A 20,738-nucleotide genomic window follows, 5' to 3' on the forward strand; every position below is an offset into this window, starting at 1 on the left:
AAATATAAAAAGTAATCTATACTTATAATAAATCTTGTAGAGAAGTCAATTCTGTACATGAAATATATTTCCAAAATAACTATTAGGGGGTGATTGGTGATCGATACTGATGCCAAAAATGCAATCAGTGAAATTTTTGTCTATAAACAAAAACTAGTCGACGGATTTTAACGAAACTTGGTACAATTATTCTTCATACTGCTGGGCAGGTTACAGTGTACTTTTCATCACGTTACGATCAATAGGAGCAGAGTAGTGAAGGGAAATGTTAAAAATGTCCACCCGTGCGCCGCCGGGACCAGAGGGAGACTTTGTACAAAAGTCGATTGCTTGCGTACCTCTGTCCCATTCGTGTTTCAACCGTGAAGCAGTTGTGTTTGCATGGCTGTGTTTCGGTTTGAAGGGTGGGATATGACGTGAATTTACTGGGTACAGAAGAATAACACCTGAGTCCTCAGGAATGGCAACGCATGGGGGTATCATGGGCGAAACAGTATACTCTGTTATATCCATGGTACTGCTCATGTCTATAGGCGACGGTTACCATTTTCCATCAGATGGGCCGTCAGCTTGTTTGCTATTCTAAGTTGTATAAAAAAAAATAATCAATGTACGCTGAATGGTAACCATACAAAATAAAGTTAGTGTTGGGTATTTACATTCGAGTATTGGTGTTGTAGGTGTCACAGGCTACAGTGACCGTCCATTACCATCACCATTAAACGGACTGTATGCTTGTTTGCCACCTTTGTAATATAAAAAAAAGTGATTTACAAATGGCGAAATCTTTCACAAATATTTTTAATATAATTACAAATATAACATTTCTAAAATATTTACTGTCCTCTGAGATCAAAGTAAAAATAAGAAAATTTACAAACTATCCACAGTAGTAAATTTTTTTTATCACGTGATGTAAAAAAAACCAGACGTCAAAAGTATGTTGTTGTTGCTGTGTACTCCACTAAGAATATATGAAAACCGGTGAGTATTTATTATTTACTGTATCTTCCAAATTTGAATCACGGCGTAATGCTATCCAAATCTGAATCCAAGTACTGAAACAAAAATAAACATTCTTTACATGCATTATCTATAAATCTGAGTCTCACTGATGTATTACTAAGAATATAAAGTATCATATAAAACTGGATACGCATGGCGAAGGAAAGGGTCATTTGGCAGAGCAATAGAGGCCTATTCCTAACACTGGATAAATTCTGGCTAAATTAAATAGATCATTTCATTATCATTTCAGCCGTTTACTGTCCACTGCTGTACATAAGCCTTCCCCATAAGGTGAGTTTTGCAAGTAGTTGCTACGCTTGGTAGACGGGTTGACAACCTCATTTAGGTTTTTTTTGATGAGTGAAAATGGTACGGTAATCCCGCCTGTGCTAACGGGATACGCTGGTGGAGCACCAGTGATTTGCTAGCAATAGGATTCTCAGTCTCCATTATTAACAATCTCTTTCCTCCCACCTCATTTAGGTTTTTAGAGATGTTTTAAAAGGGATGCTGCTACCCATACCTTCACCACTTTCCTTTAGTCGCCTTTTACGACACCTACGGGAACCGAAGGGGTAGCCTATACTATGTCAAGACCACACTATGCAGAGCTAATATTAAATAAGTAGATAAAGTATTCAAATTATGAACATAAATCCTCCTTGAATTCTAAACATTTTTTTACAACACAGGGGGCAAACGAGCATGCGGCTCACCTGATGGTAAGTGACTACCGCCGCCCATGATCACCCACAACATCAGCGGCATTGCAGGTGTGCTGCCGGCCTTTTAAAAAGGAATATACTCTTTTCTTGAAGGTTATGTTGTCGTATCGGTTCGGAAATACTGCTGCTGGAAGTTGATTTCAAAGAATGGTTGTGCATGGAAGGAAGTGCCTTGAAAAACGCAAGGTGGCAGACCGCCACTCGTCCAGATGATTGGGATGAAACTTTAGTTTGTGGCGGGTTGTACGGTGGTGAAAATTAACAGCAGGTATCAATCCGAACAATTCCTCAGAAAACATTCCTTATGATAAATTCGGTAGAAGATGCACAGAGATGCAACATCTCTGCGCAGTTTCAGTGGGTCGAGTCGGACAGTAAGACGTTGACTATCGATAATTCGAGCCGCCTGACTTTGAATGCGGTCTAACGGAAGGAGTTGGTACTGTGGCGCTCCTGCCCACAGGTGAGAACAGTATTCCATATGCGGCCTGACTTGAGCTTTATATAATTTCAGGCGGTGTTCCGGCATGAAATACCGTCTCACCCTATTGAGCACGTCATTGGACTCGAGTAATTATTCTCCTTGTTTTCTTTTCGAAGAAAGCAAGCTATTTACAATGATCTGACAAAGTACCTTCAAATCGACATTATGCAATGCCTTCTCTAGCGTCAACAGACTAGGATCATCGGGGGTGAACACCCGACATTCGTCATTAAAAAACCGCTCCATCTTCAACTTCAATTCTTCATTGTAGCGGTGAACACGCTCCATCGCACTTTCTACAGTGTTCAGTGATGAATTCTGAAAACTAAATATCACATTAAAAGGTTTATTTCATCAATTTAGTAAGAAAGAAAATATTTATAAGTTGTATAAAAAAAAAAACATAATTATAACAATATTTAAAATAAACAAAAATTAAAAGAAAAGCACTAAAATGGTGTCACTCAGCTATATGTCATGTTCTTTCGAACATGACGCTAATTTTCAGTGTACATTTAAGATTTGAAATAACTTCAAGATGGCACTCTTTATTTTTAAATAATTAAAAAAAGGATGCTAATAATGGAGTCGATTCTGTGGCGACATTACCTTAAGCCTTTCCCTAAAATTAAAATTAAAATTTGATATAGCGAAATCTTTATTGTAAAAGCCAATATGAAATAAATGTTTAATTAAGAAATTAATTCTTTTGAGTAATATTAATATATGTGTATTAACAAAGGCTCTCCCTGAACACTACAAACTAAAGAAGCATATGGCCCAACTAGGTTTATGCCCAACAATGTGTTTGCAGATTTTGTCATAATGAGAAAGAAACGTCGCAACACTGAATGTGTCGCTGTAACCCACACATACATAAACGATATATATCCTTTGCAAAATACACTTAACATCCTGAGGAAATAAAAAATATCTTAAAATTCCTATCACTGATATAAATTAGCAGCAAACTTAAAAAAAAAAGGGCGTCATCAAAAGATCATGGAAATGTCGCAGTGTCACAAGATTTTCTGTCTGAAAAAGCCCGTCTTTCAATAATAAAAATAATATGAAGTAAATTCCTAATAGATTTAAAAATATAACATTTCATTTATGATGTTCCATAAAATAATAATTTTGCGAAACAATCAAATTAAAAGTTTAGCGAAATGACGCTTCAGAATCGACCCCATTGTATAAGAGATTTTTTATTAGCATCAGGTCATAGGTCGTTACTGATTTCAAAACTAACCTGTAAAGCGAAGTCAGGTATTTAGGCGGGAAAGCGTCATTTGCAGCCTTCATCTCAAGCCAGGGATCACTGAAACTCCTATTTTTGTACTGCATTAAAATAATATATCTATTAATCTCCACATTACCATAGGCAGGGATACATAAGCCTCGGCCCCCTTTATCCTTACATACATCTCTTTCATCATGTATATTTAAACGATTTCAATAATGAGGGACAGTTTGTACAAAAGTCGATTGCTTGGGTACCTCTGTCCCATTCGTGTTTCAACCGTAAAGCAGTTGTGTTTGCATAGCTGTGTTTCGGTTTTAAGGGTGGGATATGGCGTGAATTAACTGGGTACGGAAGAATAACACCTGAGTCCTTAGGAATGGCAACGCATGGGGCGTATCATGGGGGGTATCAAAATTTATATAGGAGCAGTCTTTAAGTATATCTTTTCAGATAAAAAATATCCAAATCAGTTTAAAACTGACGGAGTTATAAAGTGACACATAAAAAACACAACCGAATTCAGAACCTCCTTTTTTTTTAAGTCGGTTGAAAAAAAATTACTCTGTTTATTTCTAATACGGTTTTTGTGCAGACTCAGATTCCGCGTTAAAATACATGTGACATCCTGGTGGGAATCTAGCAGCCCCATTTCTGATAATACGAGGTCTACCTCTATGCAATACCTTCTGGAAACCATCATGGTGCATTCCTAGTGAATTCGTCACGATGGACCAACTGACCTGTCTTCATCATCATCTATCACAACTCCCTTAGACCTTACCGACCTACCCTATCTATTAACAATTAGTAAAAAGGACTAGCGGCCCCATTGCTAACTAAACATGGTAGTGCCACGTCGATCTCCAAGCGGTTCCCCATGGAAACCGCTATAATTAATTCTTGATGAATTTATTTATCCAACTGACTTGCATTTCATCCTCATCTATCATCCCTCACTATTTCTTCACCAATGTCTACCAAATCTGATAGCACAAACAGGGTAACCTACTAATAGTATAAGAGAAGTCAGCACTCTATTATTGTTTCTAAAAAAAAATTCCTAAAAATTAAAATACGTTTTACTTGCCCTTCTGTACAATTCGTAATCGATTTCCGAATCGGTCATCGCTCTGGACAGCGGTATACTCGAGTCAGTGCTGATAGTGTTCACCTCGTCCTCAGTGGTGGTAGACAGTATGCTGTCGCTCCTCACCGTCAAGGAGTCCGGCTCTGTCCAGTACGGTGAAACTGTTATATCGTCCGGTAAGTCCAATTCGTTCACGAATGTAGAACGATTCTTTGGTATCGATGACAAAAGGGACTCGAACATTCGCATTTTAAATTGAACAATCAGTAGATCGTATTGTTAACTGTAGCTGAAATCAAATAAGGTAATTAAAATATAAAAAGTTAAAATGTAGAAGTAATAATAAAAGTTAAAATATATAAGTGTTAGGCGTTAATAATCCTGGCACTTATATATATATATATATATATATATATATATATATATATATATATATATATATATATATATATATTATACAACTTAGAATGGCAAACAAGCTAACGGCCCACCTGATGGAAAGTGGTAACCGTCACCTATAGATATGAGCAGTACCATGGACATAACAGAGTGTACTGTTTTGCCCATGATACCCCCCATACGTTGCCATTCCTGAGGACTCAGGTGTTATTCCTCTGTACCCTGTAAGTTCACGCCATATCCCACCCTTCAAACCGTAACATAGCCATGCAGACACAACTGCTTCACGGTAGAAACACGAATGGGATAGAGGTACCCAAGCAATCGACTTTTGTACAAAGTCTCCCTCTGGTAAAATGTTCTCCGATATTGATCCCTTTATAGGGTCGAAAATAAAGTTTAAGAATGAGATAAAACGGCGTATGGCGGTAATATGTAATTAACGTTTTTAATTTGTTGTCAAAGATTTCTTTTTTATATAATTTTCCTTAATATACAGTCAGAAGTCTTAATTTTTCCTAATTTTTTTTTTATTCTAAATTATTATCTATTTTTTTTTTTATTATTTAACGGTTATACAGGTATTATTTTCAAATAGTGTGTTTTTCTGAAAAAATGTTTTATTAACTTCTGAGCATTATTATTGACAATGTTGCTGTAGTTTTCAATAGTATTTGTTTGTTTATATTTGTTTAATTTTGTTTAATTTAGTATTGTCTGTTTTTGTGTTTCCTTTACGTGTATTTTATTTGTGCAAATTCTAGTGGCTGCCAAATTACTATTTAAGTATATAATTATGTATTGTTCGAGCTGTTTGTTTGCCTTAAATAAATAAATAAAATAAAACTGTATATCGTTACTAATTGCCTAGGCTATCAATCAATATACCCAACTAATGTAGCTGTCAAACTTGTTAACCTTCTTCTATAAATTTATATATCAATTTGACTTAATACATTCTTTATAACAAATAATATTCCTATCATTAAGCTAAATGCAGTTAATGGGGTTAATAGATGTGGTGGCGGCAGTTTTTTTAACCCTTCTTTGCATAATGGTGGAAATTTCCATCATAACATTGAATGCCTAAACTTTTGTAAATGTGCTAATGTATAAAAAAAAAAACTTATATAAAAGACGAAGTACACTTAAGTTGATCGTGTCTGGATACCTTTTTAATGTCCATTGCAGAAAAAAAACATAACTGTCAAATTTATTTTTTTAACCATTTTTCCTTTAATTTTGAACATAAATTATATGACTTTGATTTATTTCACTAATAAAAAAAATCATGAAAAAAATTATATATTTAATTTTCTTCCACAAAAAAAAACAACTTTGTTTGTGACAAAATCCGTTACTTTGATATAAAAACTAAATCACTGAATCAGTTGTAATAAAATTTCTATTGAAATCTGAGAGTACATCGTTACATAGATAAAAAAAAAATTCAAATCGGTTTACAACTGACTTAGTTATGAGGTTTTTTTTTTAATAGGTGATAATGAAATGGTTACCCCACCTGCGCTACCGGTATACACTGGCGTGGCACCAGTGACAGATGATATGTAAGGATGAAGCAGGTCAGTTAGCCCATCGTGACGAATTCAACAAGAATTATTCACGCCAGTTTCCAGGGGAAACCGCGTGGAGGTTGACCTGATAGGGTATATTGCTAGCAATGGGGCAGTCACTTCCCCCCTCAGTTATGAGGTTAAAACACACAAAAAAAATAACCGAATGAACCTCCTTTTTTTAAAGTCGGTTGAAATGTTATATACCTAGTCACCACTAGCTCTAGATAAATATAGACATAAAAATTTATCACCAAAGTGCGATTTTATTACTTACAGATATAGGTATTTAATGTTATTTATAACTACTTAACTAACTGTAATAAATTCTCAAGGCTACAATCTCAGGAGCAAAATTTTTTTTTTATACAACTTAGAATAGCAAACAAGCTGACGGCCCACCTGATGGAAAGTGGTAACCATCGCCTATAGGCATGAGCTGTACCATGTGCATAACAGAATATACTGTTTCGCCCATGATACCCCCCATGCGTCGCCATTCCTGAGGACTCAGATGTTATTCCTCTGTACACTGTAAATTCACGCCATATCCCACCCTTCAAACCGTAACACAACCATGTAAACACAACTGCTTTACGGTTGAAACATGAATGGGACAAAGATACCCAAGCAAACCACTTTTGTACAAAGTCTCCCTCTGGTAAATTATAATTACTATTGTAGCTTATGGCGATAGAGTAAGGATAAAATATGACATTACACTTTTATGTCTAGGAATCGACTAAGGAAGCAGCGTATCTTTTTTCCATTAGACCTTATACATCATATCAGCCTTTAACTGGCCACTGCTGAACATAGACCTCTCTTTCGAGAGGTTTTATCAGTTGCCACGCTTGGCAAGCGAATTGGCAACCGCAGTTATTCTTCAACGATGGTTTAAGAGGGACGCTGCTGCCCTTCCATCGCCCTCCCTTAGTCGCATCTGACAACACCCACGGGAAACGAAGGGGTGGCCTATTTTATGCCGAGACGTATACGGCTGAATTAATAGGATGTAATGGTTATGTTGTAAATACTAAATTACCTCACGTGGATCGACTCACGTAGTCCGAAGTCCAACAAATGCAAGTAGTGTCAGAACGTTTAACAGCAAATACTCGTATTGTGAGAGACAGTTTGATCAATACGTGAGACTAGCCACGCAACAAACCGTGTCGCTGTAAAAAAAAAAGAGGTCGTCTCAGAGACGAACTCACGAGCTGAGGGTTGCGTACAAAAAAATATGTTATTGTAAACACCCCCTGGTTTTTTTTTTATTAAACTTATTTTGTCTACTGCCCACTTTGAAAATAAATTATTTTTTAGCGCCCCCATTTTTGACCCCAGATCTGGTCATTATCCATCAAAAAAATTTGCACATACGATGGGAAAGTCCTTGTCACCCCATTGTCAAATTTGTAATACCATCGATGATGTGCATCACATTCTATCAGAGTGTCGTATTAACACGAAGGAAAGAGAAGAATTCATGCGCGATTTTAACTTGAATAAATTGAATGTTGGTCTTATTCAATCTATGTTAGCTGAACTTGAAACCAGAAATTTTTTAACATCTCTGTAAATTATTGATGCCCATTAATTCTTCTCTTTCCGCGTCTAGGGAAAGTAAATAAAGTTTTGTTTGAGAAATCAGTTCAGGGTACGATAGGACTGATATACCTGAAGAAGGTAAAAGCCCTTAAAATAATAATAAAAAAAAAATCCAAAAAGTTGGATCAGCAATATCTTAAACTATTCCACACTACACATCAACAGTTGTTGAGATATATCGCTGTGACAGACGGACGGATAGATAAACAAAGTTTTTGAACCATCTGGTACGGAGTTCTAAAAATTTATTTATGTACATATAATGTTTATACATTTAGAACAGTTATCAGTTATTTCTAAAATATTAAATAAGTATGAGTAATTCACACATGTGTGAATAATATTTACGTAATTGTGTGTGTGTACAAATAAAAATAGCAAATGGCGGACAAGCGAACCGTCTGTGCAGTTTGTTGTATTTACTCGAAACCATTGTAGTCAATTCTCGTCGAATACTTTACGATGGCCAAATGGCCTGGTGACCCATGACAGTATACGATGGACTGTTATTTTTTTTATGGATGAAAATGGTATGGTAACCCCGCCTGCTCTAACGGGATACGCTGGCGGAGCACCTGTGAAGGGTGATAGATGAGAATAAAAACAGGCCAGTTAGCCTACATGATGAATTCATCAGGAATTAACCATGATAGTTTCCAGGGAGAACCGCGAAGAGGTCGACCTGGTTGGGTATATTGCTAGCAATGGGATTCTCAGTCTCCATTACTAACAATCCCTTTCCTCCCCATCGTATACTGTTAGCGCAGGCGGACTATTTCATTTTAACCCATAAAAAAATACCTGTATTTTGAAACTACTTTTAACCAACTTCAAGTGGGGGGAAAGGGATTCTTAGTAATGCGGACTATCAGTCCCTTTACTAGCAATATACTCTGTCAGGTCGACCTCCATGTGGTCCCACTTGGAAACCATTGTGCTGAATTCCAGATGTACTCATCACGATGAGCTAACTGACCTACCTTTTCATTCTCACGTATCACCCCTGACTGGTGCCCCGTCAGCGTATACCGTTAGCGCAGGCGAGGTTACCATTCCATTATCATCTATTAAAAAAAAATTTCAAGTATGAGGACTTCAACTAGACTGTTTATTTTTTATGTATATGTAACGAGATTCGTTAATTTTTTTTTATTATGAACATTAACCAATTTTTATGTTCTTTTTTTTAATCAAAAAGTTTTTTTTTTCATTATGATAAGGTCCCATATTGGCAAATTTAGTTGAATTAATAAGATTGCAACATGATTACTTTTAATAATTCATAAAGGACAAATCCAAGCCATTTATGTTGACGTTCTTAAGTACTACAAAAAAATTTTTAATCATTGTTTAGACAAAACTCTGTGTAAACGGTTAAATATTGTTCAGTCGGTGTAACAAAGTTTATTAAATAAATATTATGTATTTATTTATTTTATACAAAAATCTACAGCTCTTAAAAACGCAACTTACATGCTAAGTCTTTTATGAATACAGTCAAAAACGGATTTTATTTATACAAATGAAAATTATGTGCTAAAATTAATGAATTATTGTAATAAATATTACTGCTTTATACACATTTTGTATTTAAAAACATAGATTTTCTTTTGTGTAGATATAAACAGATGTTAGACACGCCTTTGTAGTAACACATCTAAACATGTATTTAAATTTATTTCATTAAGTTTAGATACATACAGGTTTAGAGTGTTTGAGAAATATCAAGCGGTTAAGAACAAACCAGCTACTCAATATACTGGCTTACTGTGTGGAAATGTATGTAATTAAATACAAATTTTGTTTTTGTACATATTGCTAATTTTTATTATGTGTATCATTCTTTAAAGGGAACAATCGATAGTTTTCATTCATTCATTCATTCATATTTTTTTTATTGGTGATATAAATCAAGGTGATATAATTTATGTTCAAAATTAAAGAAAAATGATCAAAAAATAAATTTGCCATCATATATATATAAACAGCTATGTTTTTTTTTTCTGCAATGGACATTAAATAGGTATCCAGACACGATCAACTTAAAGTGAACTTGTTCTTTTATATAATTTTTGGGCATTCAATGTTATGATGGTAATTGCCACCATTATGCAAAGAAAGTTTAACTTTTTTGTGGTGAGACGGTGAGTGGTCTAGCATAGCATTCTCTTTAATTATATATATACATATTTGTCACGCTTTTCTCCTATTGGGGTAGGGAGAAACAATGTATAACGCCAAATGCTTCAATTCAAACAAGCCTCTTTCGCTTTTCCCTACATTCATTAATCTTTTCATACACGCTCGCCGGTTACGGGTACTTTTAATTTGGTCCTTCTTTCACAAGTCGTCTATTTGGTCGAGATACATCCACCTAGAGTCTAGAGCGACCCCTACCAACATCTCCATTTATTCTGGCTCGATAAACCTCTTTCGTAGTTCTTCTTTCATCCATCCTCTCCAAATGGTCCAACCAACGCAACATTCCCTATTCGATTTTTGTCACTACATCGTCTTTCAGTCTCTCTTCTCTCTCTCTCTCATTTCTCCCTTCAATTATACTAATAATATTGATTCCATCTGTATATTATAGGAAAAATTTAATACTGTTTGTATTTTCCCAAATTAATAAATAAAACTAGTCGTTTGTATTGTTTATAATTACTCTTCTCCATCCTGGAAGAGACCGCTCTTAGCTATAAGGTCGCCCGTTGTTTTCTCGTTGTGATTATTTCTTGTAATTGTTTATGTTTATAACAAGTTTACTATTGTAATCTTTTGGAGGGAACAATAAAGAGTGTCTATCTATCTAGTGGGGCATCCCTGAATTTAAAACGTGAGTAAAGTCCACATAAATAGTTACAGTAACATACAGTATGATTCACGACAGTTATTATTGAACAAACAAAATTAATTCATATAACGCTTACATATGAAAATAAATACATACATTATTGAAATGAACACAATGGAATATTTAGTTTTTGTCTATCTAATATAAATATTTTTTTGATCTCTAAAGTCTAGTGTCCTAATTTACTATCTAATTACTGTGTCTCTAATTATTTTCCAATCAATTGTTTTAGTAAAATAATTAATAGACATTTATAGGGGGAAAGGGATTGTTAGCAATGGAGTTTGGCAGCCCCATTGCTAGCAATATGCCTTATTAGGTTGACCTCCACGTGGTTCCCCCTGGAAACCATCGTGAACAATTCTTATTGCATTCGTTTAGATGGGCTAACTGACCTACTTCATCCTCACCTATCATCCTTCACTGATGCCTCGCCGGTGTATACCAATAGCGCGGGTGGGGTTACCATTCCATTATCATCCATTAAAAAAAAATAGGCATTGATATGGTTTTTTTACAATGAGTGATTTCGAATTCTTGAATAACATAATTGTTTTTATAACTTTTTATTTATTCTTTGCAGGTATGTATGGATATATTTATCCATGAATCATATTTGTATATGAATCATACATGGTAAGTGAGTATAATATATAAATTCATAATACCTAAATATATGTATATATTGTTTTGTTTATTTCTTTAAGTAATGGAAATGCCTATTATTTTTTTTTATTTTAAATAGATCGATAAATTATTTGCATTACTTACAGCAAACAAATACCAACAGACATACATAAGCATACACAAAAAAGAGATGTAAGAATACATATACAAAAAAAGTAAAATACATAAAAAAGCAACATAATTTTTCGTGCTTGTGCCACAGTAACAAAAAATGGTCACAACCCAGTTGCTTTGCCCTCCAAAGAGCAAAACACTGCATTCTGTTGTAGTCAAAAACTAGCCGCAAAATTCCTTGGCTCAAAAAATATATTTATATATATAAAAGTCATATTTATTACAACAATTGTGACAAATAAAAAATTAACATCTACGTGCTATAAATATCAAGAACAAGTTATTAAAAAATTAAAAAACTATTTAAAGATAAAAAAAATATATTTATTAAATTGTATGTGTCCATTACAATTATTAACTATTTAAATTAATTATTAACTAATTAATATACAACAGATACCATTAGAAGGAAGGCACTCATAGATCACTCTGAATCACATTCAAGCACTCAAGCGATAAATATTTCGGCTACATACCTATTTATTATATGTATAATAATTTTATACAATTTTATACATATATATTTATTATACATATTTATATATTACAGTGCTTAGTTTTCTTTTTTTTTTTTATTTTAAGGGCTTGTGCCTTCTTCATGTATATCGACCCTATTGTACCCTGAACTGTTTTCTCATATGAAGTTTTATCTTCTTTCCCTACCCATGAAAAGAGAATAATTAATGGTGGTCAATTATTTATATTTTTAATCTTTTTTTATGGATCTTAGAATATGAAATAAGCTTACGGCCCACCTGATGGAAAGCGGTAACCGTCGTCAATAAGCATAACACCGTGGACGTCAAAGAATACCCGCGGTACCTTTTTTATTATCGTAAAGTTTCTTTTAATATAATTGACTCCCAATCTGAATCCAACATATTCTGTTGTCATCTTTACATTGTATATGTAAACAACAAAATATTTACATATCATGGAATAATTTCATAATTATAATAGTCTAACCTAAGATAAGTCTAGTATCTAAACCAATAATATTCCTACCAATAGGGTTATCATTCGACTAAATTCTACGGGAGTATGTCGTGTGTATCGACTTTCTGTCACACTTTTTAAGATGTATTATTATTATTAAGATGTACCTATCTAGATAGAACAAATGTAACGACCTTTTAATTTTCGTCGTCAAATCTCTTAAACAATTAATCAAATGTCAATCTTAATTAAACTAATTGTTTTTAATTTAAAACGAATTTGCTCTTGGAATATTTTGAACTTATAACTTCGTTTTGTAACTAAAATATCTTTTTTTAATTATCTGTCTCTTATCTAGTTCTCTATGCCTATCATTTTACAAGAAGGAGATTCTCACAAAAATGACCGATTATTCTATAAAAATTGAATAATTATCATTAAAAAAAAACACACGTTTATGCGCGTTATAGTATGGTACGAGTAACACTATGGCCACTATATCCATAGACAATAATTATTATGTCAAAAACTGCAATTTAATAAATCGTTTTTGATCGTGAAAGAGTATCAATTGCGGTTACCGATTACTAGATTATACGGAGACATAAAATCTAAGTCGTCAGGAACGATAATGAGTGAGGGGTACAATGGGCATTATAATGTGTTTTGCAATGTCTATGGTACCGTTTGTGTTTATTGACGACGAATATCACTCCATCAAATGGATCATCAATTTGTTTGTATTCTAAGCATAAGAAAAATATTTCCTCCGCAAACTAATTTACTAAATGCGCTTATTTTTACAGTAAATACTGTTGAATTATCATAGAATGAGCTATCATAGAATAAGAAGAAGTTAAGACTTCTAATTTTCGAAATGGCAACCCTAGTAGTAATAACTGTACAGTAAATCCATATGAAACACCAGTACTATCGAGTTAGATAGCCCCTGGACCCCGCGATAACTTGGCTGGATTACGCTGAGACGAAGAGTTTCCATCTTTGAACTGGACTTTGTGGGTACAAAGACTATATAGTTTATACAGAAATAATAAATCTGAGCTAATATCATAAACTGACTTTTACCCGCAACCAGAAGGTTTCACACCACAAACTGACTTTCACATCCTTACTAATATTAAAATTATAAAAATGTGTTCGTTTATTCGTTTATAATACTTTTGGTACAGTTATTTCTTATCTATTAGTGCCTTGACGGCTTGACCAACCACTATGAAATTTAGTACACTATTTGCTCCTATCCCAACATATCCGAGTTAAGCAAACGAAGTCGCGGATGCAAGCTAAATATAAATTTACTTACTAGATGACTCGTTTTTTTATTAGTATTTACTAATAGTACTATATACTTACGCACACAATGTATCTTGACATATCTATATTTAATTATTTAATAAATAAAATTTATTATTAAAAATAAGTGCAAAAATGATAAGACAAAATAAATATAGAAGATATAAAGGAATCACTCGTAACTTTGACCCGCTTTTCTCAAAGCATTTTTTTTTTTACAACACAGGGGGCAAAAAGCATGCGGCTCACCTGGTGGTAAGCGACTACCGCCGCCCATGATCACCCACAATACTAACGGCATTGCAGGTGTGCTGCCGGCCTTTTAAAAAGGAATATGCTCTTTTCTTGACGGTTATGTTGTCGTATCGGTTCGGAAATACTGCTGCTGGAAGTTGATTCCAAAGAGTGGTCGTGCGTGAAAGAAAGTGCCTTGAAAAACGCACGGTGGAGGACAGCCACACGTCCAGATGATTAGGATGAAACTTTAGTTTGTACAATGATGAAAATCAGCAGTAAGTATCAATTTGAACAATTCCTCAGAGCACTCCCCATGATAAATTCGATAGAAGATGCACAGAGATGCAACATCTCTACGCAGTTTCAGTGGGTCGAGCCGGACAGTAACGCGCCAATCGTCAACAGTTCGAGCTGCCCGACTTTGAATGTATCTATCTAATCTAGGGCTAATAAGTATTGCCTAAAATGTAAAATTGCAACGAATAAACAGGCCATAGTCTGGATCATACAATCATACTACTTTGCTTCTTATATTAAATACATAGTTAGATAGTAATAACATAGAGAACAACATATTGTTCCAACAATATTTACTTTCATAATAATATGGCAGATTGCCTAAAACTGTCGAGACGGACGCGCCACGCGTGATTTTATAATATTTAGGGGGCATATACACGATCAAATTGTTTTCATTTAGGTCAATTATTTTAATAATTATTTAATGATAATTCTATTTGTTCTCCTTTAACCACTTTTACTTTTACCAGGGGGAGACTTTGTACAAAAGTCGATTGCTTAGGTACCTCTGTCCCATTCGTGTTTCTACCGTGAAGCAGCTGTGTTTGCATGGCTGTGTTTCGGTTTGAAGGGTGGGATATGGCGTGAATTTTCTGGGTACGGAGGAATAACACCTGAGTCCTCGGGAATGGCAACGCATGGGGGTAAAATGGGCGAAACAGTATACTCTGTTATGTCCATGGTACTGCTCATGTCTATAGGCGACGGTTACCACTTTCCATCAGGTGGGCCGTCAGCTTGTTTGCCATTCTAAGTTGTATAAAAAAAAACCAAAGGTTGTTTGTAAGAGATTGCCCTAGCGATAAGGCCACATTTTGTACCTTTATGTACACTTTTTTTTTACAATACAGGCGAGCTTACCAGCGAATATGCGACTCACCTGATGGTAAGTGACTACCGCCGGTCATGATCACCCACAACACCAGCGGCATTGCAGGTGTACTGCCGGCCTTTTAAAAGGGAATATGCTCTTTTCTTGAAGGTTATGATTTTAATATGTACTTTACGCTACTGTATTTCATTCGATTTGTTTAATTGTCATTATATATTTTTATGTTTCTTGTGCAATAAAGAGTTAAATAAATAAATAATTCATGATCATTTGAAAGACCAGAGGGAGATGTTGTACAAAAGTCGTCTGCTTGGGTACCTCTGTCCCATTAATATTTCTGGCGTGATGCAATTATGTTTGCATGGTTGTGGTTGGGTTAGAAGGGTGGGTTATAGCATTGATATTACAGAATACAAAGGCATAAAATCTTAGTCTTTGGAATGGCAACGCACGAAAGGTGATAAATGTCACCCATGATGGGCGACACAGTATACTCTGCTATATTCATGTCTATAGGCGACAGTTATTACTTTCATAAGGCAGGCCATCAGCTTGTTTACCATTCTAAATTGCATAAAAAAATGTCAAACAGTAAGAGTTAGACACGGATAAATAAAATAAATGTTTGATAAAAAAAAAAAAAATTATGCTTGTGGTTTTAACAACGGGTTCAACGGGTTTGAACTATCAATTGAGTACATTTCGATCGCTATTGTTATAATAGATATTCGTAAAATGATGTTTGATGTAATACATTTATACTTATCAATCCAATTTTTAATTATTTGGTAACAAGTTTTGCTTCAAACCAAACCGACGTAATGGTTTGATCAAACAACGTAATGTTTAAATGAAACGGTTTGATTGTCTAACGCAAACATTCACAGCTAGTCGGGGTATACCTACGCGGAATGGACGAGTTGGCTATACTTGCAATTGTACTGCAGTTGACTCACAGCATCTGAGTCGCGCTGCACGCATTGACTACCCAATCGTCACCGAGTCGACAAGTTTCCACTATATCAGCTGATATCGCGACCGCGTCTCGCCACTTGAATCCGTTTTTATACTCAGTTATGTCTCGATAGTGCGCGCCAATGGACGTCGTAAACGGCTCGCCGTCGCTACGGCAGCGCGGCGGCAAACACAATAGTGACAATAAAAAATATGATTTGAATCTGTGCCCGAGTGTTATGTCTCCGGAAACGCAACGTCTCCTGCCGCCGACCACGGAGACTATTATGACGAAGCCGTTCCCCGTACGAGGTAACTATGCCTAGAATAGAAGAATGCACTAAAAATACGACAAACACGCGTCGCAGTGACAACTGCCCCATCCCGTTTCGATCTGATAGACAAATCCGTTTAACAAACAAGTTTACAATATGCTCACATGTGTGCAAGTAATATTGGTCCTTCGTGTCTGGATAAATCATATTGTTGTTTTTTATATAAAGACACGCTTATAGTAAACAAAAGATTTTTTTAATTTAAAATTAAATGTATTGAAACACAAGTATTATTATTTTTATAAATATTTACATAATATACCTAACATTCATACTAGTGATGCGTTTCCAATTATTTATTTTACACATACACTAAACAAACTTTTCATACAATGGTAGTATGATCATTAGATATACTATCGTTTTTAAGAAAATATGAATTACGTATTTAATATATTTAATTAAACAACATAATTATGTTCTTACATAAAGTAAGATTCAGATAATTGATCTTTTACAATCCCTCCTGAGTCTTAACAATTAATAATATGACTTAAATGATACAAATAGATAAAATTTATTGATTTTATTTTTATATTTCTATAATTATTATTATTATTATCTCCTTTTGAGTCCTCAAGGTTGGCTGGAAGAAGTCCCTTCAAAGGATAAGTCTGCCTGTGGGCATTTTCGTTATAACCTAATATCTATTAAATATTAAAAATGAATAGATAGATAAATAATTTATTTATAATATATTTATAATTTATTCACTTACAGCACACAAACAGCAACAGACACAAATGCAAAGTGAATAAAGATAAAAAAACATATACAAAAAATAAAAAAACAAAAACTAAATCAGTGTGCTTAAAATTAGTAACAATTTTTTTTTCTTCATGCGTGTGCCACAATAATACAAAATGGCCACAACTCAGTTTTTAAAGAAGCCTAAAAAGAGCAAAGCACTGATATTCTGTTGTGGCCAAAAAGTGAGCCGCGAAATACCACTGAAAAAAAATAATAAAAAAATTACCAAGTGTCAAGTGTTTGTATTTATAAATACATTATTATATAGACTAGATATCAAGATTTTTAAAACTTGAACTCGTGATAAATGGAATAATTTTTGATATCTACAACTCAAGATAATTTGTCTACGGTTGTCATTCCGTTTCAAGGCGTTTCGCCGATCTTCAAATTGTGTCCAACAAACAGAAATAAGTAAGGTTATTTTTTTATTTCAAATACAAGTTTATTTGATCGAAACGTAAACTATTTTTTGCCTATTTTTTTATACTCGATATATTATATAAAATGTAAAATATAGGAAAATGTCTGCATACTAAAGACGTACATGTATGTACTTAATGAACTACAAGTATATCCTTAATGTTATGTTACTCGCCTCATCAGGCTCGGCGACGCGTAAATAATGAAAAAAAAAACGTAATCCTCAGAGAGATCAAATTCCAATACTGCAATACACAAACGACTCGAATCGCTCATATCTGAAATTTGTAACTATTTCCATTTCCTTAATGCACCGATAGGCATGTTCATAAAATATGTTCCAGGTTTTATTCTAAATAGAGACAATAAAAAAAAAACTCTGAATTAGCTCACTAAATTGAGCCAATTTAAAAACTTTTTTTTAAAGAATAGTTTAAAAGTTTTTTTCGTGCATATACTAATAAATACTGGAAAAAGAATATTTAACAAAACAGCATCTAACACTTGCTTATAATTAAACATGCGTAAATAAACGAAAATCTGTTTTATTAAAAATAAAATATTTTTAAAGTAATTAATTTTATTATAATAATATACGTAGATTTAGCATAAAAAATTATAAACAAACATTTTAAAAAATGCATTTGCATAAATCGAAACGAAATATACACTGACTTAACAATGTTTAATCACTAATGAGTTTTGTTAAACACGTGTTCAGTTTTGTTTTTAATTATTTCGTAGTAAGACCATTATTTCTTGAGTTAGGTTCTTTATGGCGACCGCGTACGGGTAAACGTAGTGTAGGACGACCCCTCCACTAGATGAAGTGACGACCTGAAATGTATTGCAGGGAGTCAGTGGATGCAGGTGACTCGGAACCGTTCTTTATGGCAGTCTATGGGCGAGGCTAATGTCCAGCAGTGGACGGATAATGGCTGTAATGATAATGATAATTAAGACTATTATTTTTAAAGCAATGGATTAAAAAATTACTGCACATTTTTCATTATTCAGTGAACGTCACACTGATATTTTTTTTATACAACTTAGAATGGCAAACAAGCTGACGGCCCACCTGATGGAAAGTGGTAACCGTCGCCTATAGACATGAGCAGTACCATGGACATAACAGAGTATACTGTTTCGCCCATTTTACCCCCCATGCGTTGCCATTCCTGAGGACTCAGGTGTTATTCCTCTGTACCCAGTAAATTCACGCCATATCCCACCCTTCGAACGGAAACACAGCCATGCAAATACAGCTGCTTCACGGTAGAAACACGAATGGGACAGAGGTAGCCAAGCAATCGACTTTTGTACAAAGTCACCCTCTGGTAAACACTGGTCACACTGATATGCATTATTGATAATGATAATAAATGTATGTGTGACTATAAATTTTGAATAGGAATTAATACAAAATACTAAATAAGTACAATAATATATTATACACAAGTTCAAAGTACAATTTTAAAATCGTTGTCCAATAAATCCTTTTAATATAATATAAAAGTTAGGTATTTATGATTATTTTCCTTAATGTTTTAACGCTGTTAACTTTCCTAATTGTACAAAACTCATAATTACTTTGGGGGAAAGGGATTGTTAGTAATGGAGACTGATAATCCTATTGTTAGCAATATACCCGACCAGGTCGACCTCCTCGCGGTTCCCCCTGGAAACTATCATGGTTAATTCCTGATGAATTCATCATGAATAAAATGTATTGATGAGTAAAGAATGTGTGTATGCAGTTATATATGGGTATGAGTGTGTAATCGCATTATATCGTATGGTTGTTTGTGTACTTATACACATTCACGACGTCACTGCATTGCAACATAATTGCATAGTATAACCAGCTGAGATATTGTCCCACGTAATATAAGAAACATTATATTATTAAATTTGGAAAAATAAGAACCGAATAACTATACAATAATAGTGCTACTTATCAATTTAAATCAACTAAAATACTCTCGTAAAAATGGTGAACGCAGCCAAGTTACCACGCTTTTTTTTAATGGATAAAAATGGAATGGTAACCCCGCCTGCGCTGTCGGAATACGCTAGCGGGGCACCAGTGAGGGATGATAGGTGAAGATGAAGCAGGTCAGTTGACTCATCGTGATGAATTCATCAAAAATTAATCACAATGGTTTCCAGAGTGAACCGCATGGAGGTCGACCTGTTGGGGTATATTGCTAGTAATAGGTCTGTTGGATCTTATTAATAACAATCCCTGTCCCCCTTGCTAGGCGGATTGGCAACCGCATTTAGGTTTTCCGTGATGTTTTAAGCAGGACACTGCTTTTCATCCTTCGACCTGTAAGTTCAGGGATGATAGGCGAGAATGAAAGTAAGTCAGGCCCGTCCTAACAATTTCAAAAAGAATTAACCACGCTGGTTTCCAGGGGAAATAGCAAGGCAAGGGTGAGAATTGTAGTAGTGTAGTATATTGTAGTTACAATACACCTACATATATTTTTTTTTGATGGATGAAAATGGTATGGTAACCCCGCCTGCGCTGACGGGATACACTGGCGGAGCACCAGTGAAGGGTGATAGATGAGAATGAAAACTGGCCAGTTAGCCCATCATGATGGATTCATCAGGAATTAACCATGATAGTTTCCAGGGAGAACTGCGAGGAGGTCGACCTGGTTGGGTATATTGCTAGCAATGGGATTCTCAGTCTCCATTACTAATTAAATCATAAAAAGCGGTCGTTTCGGAGGAGTGCGACCGATATATATATATATATATATATATATATATATATATATATATATATATATATATATATATATATATATATATATATATATATATATATATATATATAAATAATTGATAACGAACGAA

At 34.4% G+C, this 20,738-nt stretch overlaps 2 protein-coding genes across 3 annotated transcripts in view; one reads left to right on the plus strand and one right to left on the minus strand.

The window, feature by feature from the left end:
- Nucleotides 1-167: 167 nt before the first annotated feature.
- LOC113520697 (uncharacterized) lies at nt 168-16,424 on the minus strand. 2 transcript variants are annotated; one of them, XM_026906104.3, is made up of 5 exons: nt 16,315-16,424; nt 4,551-4,839; nt 3,470-3,558; nt 2,368-2,542; nt 168-1,058 (listed from the first exon to the last, which is right to left on the minus strand). In XM_026906104.3, the coding sequence occupies exons 2-5, from the start codon at nt 4,797-4,799 to the stop codon at nt 1,023-1,025; spliced, it is 549 nt and encodes a 182-aa protein (XP_026761905.2). In that variant the 5' UTR covers nt 4,800-4,839; nt 16,315-16,424; the 3' UTR covers nt 168-1,022. The 2 variants fall into 2 exon arrangements, with proteins under 2 accessions (XP_026761905.2, XP_052753233.1); XM_052897273.1 differs by lacking the exon at nt 16,315-16,424 and adding an exon at nt 7,569-7,698.
- The window catches only part of LOC113520497 (6-phosphofructo-2-kinase/fructose-2,6-bisphosphatase), a 46,369-nt gene continuing 41,974 nt past the window's right edge, over nt 16,344-20,738 (plus strand). Inside the window, exon 1 of the mRNA XM_026905841.3 lies at nt 16,344-16,674. Coding sequence (XP_026761642.1) covers nt 16,506-16,674 — 169 coding nt within the window. The 5' untranslated portion in view covers nt 16,344-16,505. The remainder of the gene's footprint in view (nt 16,675-20,738) is intronic.

Source organism: Galleria mellonella, unplaced genomic scaffold (assembly GCF_026898425.1).
Source record: "Galleria mellonella isolate WM207_F2 unplaced genomic scaffold, CSIRO_AGI_GalMel_v1 utg36, whole genome shotgun sequence".
Classification (NCBI taxonomy): Eukaryota; Metazoa; Arthropoda; class Insecta; order Lepidoptera; family Pyralidae; genus Galleria; species Galleria mellonella.

Coding starts and splice junctions, on each gene's coding strand:
- LOC113520697 (XM_026906104.3), bottom strand. CDS start 4,799: ATGCGAATGTTCGAGTCCCTTTTGTCATCGATACCAAAGAATCGTTCT. Junction 3,559..4,550: donor ATTACGAATTGTACAGAAGG/GCAAGTAAAACG, acceptor ATTTTAATGCAG/TACAAAAATAGGAGTTTCAG. Junction 1,059..2,367: donor TGCATAATGTCGATTTGAAG/GTACTTTGTCAG, acceptor TTTTTGTTTCAG/TACTTGGATTCAGATTTGGA.